This window comes from Coenobita brevimanus, chromosome 3 (genome assembly GCF_032717465.1).
Source record: "Coenobita brevimanus isolate Jiangsu-jjx chromosome 3, ASM3271746v2, whole genome shotgun sequence".
Classification (NCBI taxonomy): domain Eukaryota; kingdom Metazoa; phylum Arthropoda; class Malacostraca; order Decapoda; family Coenobitidae; genus Coenobita; species Coenobita brevimanus.
Window position 1 is genome coordinate 20,575,022 of NC_136956.1, and position 7,977 is coordinate 20,582,998.

Here is a 7,977-nt window from a genome sequence, read left to right on the forward strand (position 1 = left end):
ACTTGGAGGCGTTTTGTCTGCGGCCACCCTTTGCAGGATTAGGGCGTCGGGCTATAGATAGATAGATAGAAAATGACATAAGGAGTAAATCATTTCAATTTATTTCATTCATAAAGGCTTCAAAATACTTTCATGCGTCGGCCTTGGTCAGCTACTGGCGGCTTTCCATACTGCTCAATCTCAGGCAGCCTCCCTATTCAGTCCCTTATCCCTGAGATCACACTCTATGACCTCATTCCAGGTCTTTTTCAGTCTGCCTCTCGCAACCCTACCCCCAATATTTTGAAAAGCTGATGAGAAGTAATCTATCTATCTATCTATCTATTGCCAGATGCCTTAATCCCGTACGGGATAGCCACAAACAAATCACCTCCACATCGCCCTGTCCCCCATCAATTAGTCGAAAGCTGCTATATCAAACCTTACATAATCTTTCCCTGTCCATCCTGTCATACATTTAGTTAGGCTAGTTCTAAAAATGCCATAACTACTTAACAGTATTCTTGGTTATGGAAGCTCCCTAACACCTCTTCCTTACCCATTTATTTTTGGATATGGCTGGTTAATATCCTCTTGCATGTTATGTATGGAGAGTATGGTGATATGGGAAGGATTTATAGGATACAAAATAGGAGAGTGGGGTGTAATAAGGAAAATAAATCACTTAGAAAGAGGCATTAGGGTGCTTAAAATACATACTTCCTTCACTCTCTTTCTACAAATATTTCTCCCACTTTCAAACTTTCTATTTCCTTGCCTCTGGATCCTACCTCACCCCATCCTTGTGTGGGAATAATGATGATGATGATGATGATGATGACAATGATGATGATGATGATGATGATGATGATGATGATGATGATGATGATGATGACAACGATGATGATGATGACAGACAATAATAACAATATTGATAACAATGATGATGATAATGATAAGGATGATGATGATAATGATGATGATGATAATGATGATGATGATGATGATGATAGTGGTGGTGATGATGATGACAAAGACGATGATACCAATAACGATGACAATGCCCATGATGATGATGATGATGATGATGATGATGATGATGATTTTTCTCCTCATCTCTGCATCCAACCTCACCCTATCCTTAACTCATTATTTTTTTTAACTTATTCTCTCTTTATTTATAACTATTTACTCTGGCCATCTTCCTCCAATTCAGCTTTACTCCTTTCTCTCTCTCTAATTTTGAAGTAAGTAGAGAAGAGACTGAGTAGGAGACTGTCTGTGAGTGAGATGGAGGTGGAGGATGATATGACGGGATGGGATGGAGAGGTGTATGAGTGACAGGTGTGCTGGAGGGATGGCAGACAGATGGTACAGGAGAGGGTGGCATAAGGTGATCTGTTTGTGGCCACCCCTCCTGGGATTAAGGCATCTATCTGGCTATAAATATATATAGATAGATAGGTAGATAGACAGACAGACAGACAAACATATACAAAGATAAAGATATGATGTGAAAGAGCATTGTGGTGTGGATGTGATAGGATGCGTTAGGAGAAGCACACTGAGGTGGTTTGGCCATATGGAGAGGATGGAGAGTGAGAGACTGGCAAGAAGAGTGTATGTCAGTGAGGTGGAGGGGGAGAGAGGGAGGGGGAGGCCAAGGATGAGATGGAGGGATGGAGTGGAGAGGTATACGAGAGAGGGGGGTGTGAGCTGGGAGCAGGGCAATGAAATGGCAGGGGACATGACGACATGGAGGCGATTGTTTGTGGCCACCCCGTATGGGATTGAGGCGTCTGGCAATAGATAGACAGATAGACAGAAGATATAAATAAAGTAATAAGTGGACAGACAGATAGATAGATAGATACACAAATAGATACAAAAAGAAAGAAGTATCAGGATGTAAATATAACAAAAAGACGCAGATAAATACACCGTCTGTCTTCCTCACTCCACAATACCCCTCGCGATGCACACATTTGCCCCGGCCAGGCAGTAGTGCAGGATGTCCACCCGAGACAGCCCCACCCAACGCCCCGCCCCGCCCTGCCCCGCCACGCCCCCAGCCGCCACCAGCACTCCGCCCACGCCCAGCATCGTCCTACCACCTGCAGGGATGGAAACAATCATGGCGGTTCCCTAGCACCTCTTCCTTGGTGGTTTATTATGCACATTACACTTCACCACTCATTTTTATGCTTTTAACATTCTTCACTACCATTTTTGACAATTCATTTCATTTTGTTTATAAAGGCTCCACGCTGCTCGATCTCTGGCAGCCTCCCTATTCAGTTCCATATCCCTGAGGTCACACTCTATGACCTCACCCTAGGTTTTTTTCAGTCTGCCTCTCACAGCCCTACCCCGAGCATTAACACTTCTTTTAACTAATGAGAAAATTTAAATTACTTAGGAAGAGGCATTACGACGATTCTTTGACTGATGGCTAAAAATAAATAAAAAAGGAAAAGGCGTTAAGGAGACAAATACGATCCCCTGCGCCTAACTGACCAGCAAAGGAGAGTGCGATGATGGAGAGGATGCCCAGGGCTCCCACCAGGTCAGTCAGTCGGTCTTTGTGCTGACTGCGCAGGGAGGAGGCTATGAACGTACCCACGGCGCTGATCAGGAACCCCTGCGTGAGAAACAGCATCAGCATCATCGACATTTCAAAAGTATGCTTGAAATCCCACGTCAGGAGGGACCATCAGACATAACAAACTACTGGCTTTCTCGGATCAGTCTTCCCCTCAATTAGTCCATAACAGTGAGGGTCTATAGTCTATCTAACTATTGCCAGATGTCCTAATCCCGTAAAAGGTGGCCACAAACAAATCACCTCCATATTGCCCTGTCCCCTAACATTTCACTGCCCTGCTCCCAGCTCACACCCCCCTCTCTCCCCCTCTCCACCTCACCCACATACTCTCCTCATCAGTCTCTCACTCTCCATCCTCTCCACATGGCCAAATCATCTCAGTATGTTTCTCCTAACGCTTCCTATCACATCCGCATCCACACCACAATGCTCCTTCGTTTCCTCATTTGTCAGTCTGTCTCTCCAAGTGACTCCAAAAGCTCCTCTCAAATAACTCATAGTACCATATATACCAATGCAGACCTGACTGATGGTGGGGTGGCCGGCGATGGAACAGATCTCGGCAGCCAGGCAGGGGATCCCTATGGCACGACTCAGCCAGGAGAAGTTGTTGTGGTAGCGCTCCACTGTGGCGTGATGGTTCGGCATTACTGAAGGATGCGAGAGGATGGAGATTAGAGCTGGAGAGAAATAAATATGCACAGTGCTCATTGTAAGTATGGCATGTGTGAGGTGGATGGGAAGAAGGGAAAGGGGAGACTGAGGATGGAGAGATGGGGGAGGGCAGAGATATTGAGCTTAAAAAGAATGGCAATAAAATAAATAAAAAAATTTATTCATCTATGAGGTGAAACAGATCAACTCCTTTAGTGTGGGTAGACAGGGCACTCATCCTTTACTTACTCACTGTAATGCTACCTAAAGTATCCATAAGTGACAATACAGACTGACAACCCAAACAGTCTCCTACATACCAGGACACCACACAGCCAAACCCCCCTCAGTGGGCTGGCATCAGCAAGAGCACATAGCCATACACAATTTCTCTGCAACCTATGATGGACAGGTTGGGGTGTTGGTTACTTTGCCACTCCTGGTTGGGACTAGGTCCACATATACCTCTCCACCTCATCCCTCCATCTCATCCTTGGTTTTCCCCTTCCCCTCCACCTCGTACCTCGGCAAACTGCCACTTTCATCAGACAGACACTGGGCTAAACCTAGAAGTGTGCTCTGGGAGTCGGCCCTTTCAGTAGATGGAACATGTATAGGATTTCAAAGTGTCAAAGTGTGGTCCTGTGGCTGTTTCTGGCTGGATGGTTCTTATTTGGTTCAGGGCAGTGTGGGTGGTGGCCTGGCTTTGTCACTGCTCACATTATCTCTCTATCTATCTATAGCCAGATGCCTTAATCCCATAAGGGGTGGCCACATACATGTCACCTCCATGTCGCCCAGTCCCCTGCCATTTCAAAGTCCTCCCTCCAATTCACACCCCTCTCTCATATACCTCTCCACTCCATCCCTCCATCTCATCCTCAGTCTCCCCTTCTCCCTCCCCCCTCCACCTCACTCACATTCTCCTCATTAGTCTCTCACTCTCCATCCCCCCAACTTATAGCCCCCTCTCTCATATACCGTACCTCTCCACTCCATCCTTCCATGTCATCCTCAGTCTCCCCTTCTCCCTCCCCCTCCACCTCACTCACATACACTCTCCTCATTAGTCTCTCACTCTCCATCTCTCCACAACTTAAAAAATTCCTCCCAGTACTTACAGACCCCAAACCTGACGACTCCCAGAGCGGCGGCCATTGTCACCAGCATAAACCACCACTTGGCAAACCGATGATCCACGTCCACATCCTCGCTCTGCACCTCCCGAAACCCCCACATCCCAGACAAGGCCAGCACCAGGTCCGAGATGGCCGTGGATGCCTGTCTCTGCATGACTGGGGTGTGGGTGTGAGTGTGGGTGTGGCTGAGAAGAGACGGAGACAGAGGAGCCTGGAAAATGATGACAGGTGTATTTTAGTTGTGAAGCTTGAGATGACCAGGATGTATGTTTTTGCATGGCTGTGTGTGTGTGTGTGTGTGTGTGTGTGTGTGTTCTTACCTTACCTAACTGTTCTTACCTAATTGTATATTTACAGGAATGTGTCAAGTTCGTACTGTCGTGTGTATTAAACCATTTTTATCATACATATCCTTAAATTTATGGATCTGAGTGTGTGTGTGTGTGTGTGTGTGTGTGTGTGTGTGTGTGTTAAACTAAACTGGGTACTGTACTCATTTTGCTCTAATGATGTAAAATTGCCACACCTCCATCTTCAGTGCTGAGTTACAACAATAGATTAATGCTAGAATATGATGCTAGTCACGAAGAAGTGCCATGGGAGGGATGTAGAGCCATAGTACTGTTTTTTCTGCCACTGAGTTACTTGAAATAATCTGCAAAAGGACGAAAATCTGGGCCATCTAACTGGAAAATGTGGATGGCTGAAAGTGAGAAAAAGACTCTAGTTTTTTTTACAATTCATCGTAAAGTATGTGAAAATGGCACATGAAAGAAGAGGGTGTGAGTTGGGGGGAGGGCAGCATAAAGGCCGGGGACAGAGTGATATGGAGGTGATTTATTTGTGGCCACCCCTTATGGGATTAAAGCATCCGGCAATAGACAGATATTTAGATGGGTTACGGTTCATCAGTTTGGTTACTGTAGCTCAGTTAGGTTAGGTTGGTCAGGTAAGGTCAGAGAGAGAGAGAGAGATTAAAAATAACCATAACTGTCTGAAACTGCAGAGATTAAATATTTCACAGATTTATCGAGGAAAATCCCAAGTGATCCCCTTCAAGATATACGAGACACACTGAATAAGTACCGGTAAATACAATACTGAGTAAACTTCAAGGCATAACTTCTGGCATGTACCGGGTACTTCAGGAATTTTAATACTGAAATAAACAAATAAACAATACATTATAATATTTTCGTAATTTTACTTTAAAAATTTCCGAGCTAGAGTAGGCCTAGCTACAATAACTGGGCCTAGTAACCATTTCACTGCATTATGTACCGTATTTTAGAGCTAGTTAATTTATCACATGTCTGATACTAACTTACGTACTGTATACATTCACTGGTTAGGCTTATATATTCAGTTACACAAAATAACTATAGAATCTTACACAAACTTCAGTGTATAAAAATCACACAACACTGGCTTGTCTAAATGTCAATGATACTGTATCTAAAAAATGTAGTACATGTAAATCCGATTTTCATATATCACAGTGTAATTTTTTACTCTGTATTGATAAGGACTTGTCTAATTAACATGAACAATAGTTGTATTATGAGGGAATGTATGTGAATTAGAGAATTTGGTGGGTGTCCCGAAGACGAGATGGTATGTGGGATAAACGTAAACAAAGCAGTCAGCTCACACACACACACACACACACACACACACACACACGATTTTGAAACATTTATTGCTGTAAAATGTACTATTTTTAAAAGAATTTATATCTATATTTATCATGTGACAAGTCCTCTATATATCTCTCTAGACAGACAAGTAGATCGGTGTCTTATCAATCAATTTCTAATAACATCCAGTGTGTGGAAGAGTTTGCGAGAGGGTGGTAACGTCTTAAAGTGTCAATGAAAAAACGTTCGTACCACCGCAGGACTTGTATGAGACAATTAAATAACTAAAAAACAGTGAAGTTAGGAGAGAAAGAGAGAGGGAGAGTGGTGTCGAGTTGGTGAGTGTTTTGGCCATCACTCACCGACCCCATACGGCTGTGCCTGGCTTCTGTTTGAGGGGGTCTGGCGGGTAAGGTGGCAGCGTAGAGAGACGACATGAGTCACATGATAAGGGGAGTCGGTGCTCACGTCACCTAACTGTTATGCTAGGCGTTTTTAGGTCGACTGCCCGCCCTAATAATGCCTAGGGTAAAGCTGGGTTCCCTTTCTAGACCGGAGCTTAGACACAGTAACAGGGCATAAAAACACAGGGCAACAGCCTTACACGTATATTAGCAAATTCGCTGCTACAGAACGGGAAGACAGTTCACACGATATGCTATACAAAGTTAATACACAGGCTGGGAGATGGGCTATCACGCAGGATACAAGATAGACAACAGTTTCACAGTCCTCATAGGTGTGCCTTGTTTCACAGTGAGAGGGTGAGCTATGGTTTTTGCTGTGCACGGAGTAGTTCAACAGTCCTTATTTTGCCACTGACTCGGTTTCTGGTAATATAGACTGGGTATATATCTTGTCACAAGAGTTCTTGCTCTGATACTGGATTTTACCTCTCGTTTACGCAAGATGGATATGCACTGTCACAAGAGTCCTTATTCTGTCACTGGACTTCACTTCTTATTTGCACTGCATGGTCTCTGTTCGTATCTCACTTCCTGTTTGTGGGGACTATGTGTCACAATCACTGGTCGGGGGGGGGGGCCAAGGGGAAGGGGGAGGGCCTGGGGACTCACAGATGTCGGCCTGGCATTGGGGGAGTCCCCTCAGGAGTCCCTTCGTCCCGCGGCCACAGGACAACTCGCAGGGGCGTCGTCTCTCGTCGAGGGCTATGGTTGGGCGTTGTGAAGGGCCCCTCACTGTCGGAGCTGGGGACTGGGGTCTGGCCCTGCAGGAGGGTATTCCGTTGGGTTGTCGCCAGGGGTGCAGGTGAGGAAGAGGGTGGAGGGCTCGGAGGCCGTGCAGAGGAGCTGGAGGAGATGACGAGGTCCGCGGACGCTGTGTTTCCTGCTGAGGGTTGGTGCCGTATTCTCATGGTGAGAGGTGGTTGTCCTGCCAGGGGATCGAGCTGAATGCTGGCGACTGGGGAGGCGGCGGTGGTTCTATGCCTGGGCAAAGCGCCGGTGTATTTCCTCGGGATGGGGGTGGGTGGAACTTGGTCCTGATGTAGCATGAGTGTGATAGCGGCCGTGTTGGGGGTGTGAAGGGTGGGGTGGTTTGCTCCTGTAGTGGAGGTGAGGTGAGTGGGGTGGGGGAGGGGGTGGTGGTGTATCTTGTGGGAGGGCGTGAAAGCCGGCCAGAGCGGGTGATGGAGGTTTTCAGGGTGGGCGTGGGCGGTGAGGTGGTCGTGCGGCCTCGTGGCGCTCTGGGTGCGGATGGTGTGGAGTCGGGGTGGGAGGGCTGGGGTGGAGGTGTTTGTGGTGGGTGCCTGTGGGTGGGGTTTATGGGTGTGGATGGGGTAGTGGCCGGAGCAGGGGAGGGCGGCGTACGGGCGTGTGAGGGCGTCTTGGTTCCGGGAGGTGGTGGATGGGTGGCAGGTGATGCGGCGTTGGGTGTGGGAGGTGAGGGGGGTGGTGGGGGGTGAGTGACGGTGAGGTGATATGCGGCGTGATGGGTGGGGGGG

General features: G+C 46.9%; 1 protein-coding gene across 1 annotated transcript; it reads right to left on the reverse strand.

Annotated features, from left to right (window-relative positions):
- Positions 1–1,932: 1,932 nt before the first annotated feature.
- On the reverse strand, positions 1,933–5,807 carry LOC145393467 (uncharacterized). Its single transcript, XM_080267573.1, has 5 exons — positions 5,771–5,807; positions 4,360–4,588; positions 3,107–3,234; positions 2,497–2,620; positions 1,933–2,093 (listed from the first exon to the last, which is right to left on the reverse strand). The coding sequence occupies exons 2-5, from the start codon at positions 4,529–4,531 to the stop codon at positions 1,933–1,935; spliced, it is 585 nt and encodes a 194-aa protein (XP_080123699.1). The 5' UTR covers positions 4,532–4,588; positions 5,771–5,807.
- Between the last annotated feature and the right edge of the window lie 2,170 nt (positions 5,808–7,977).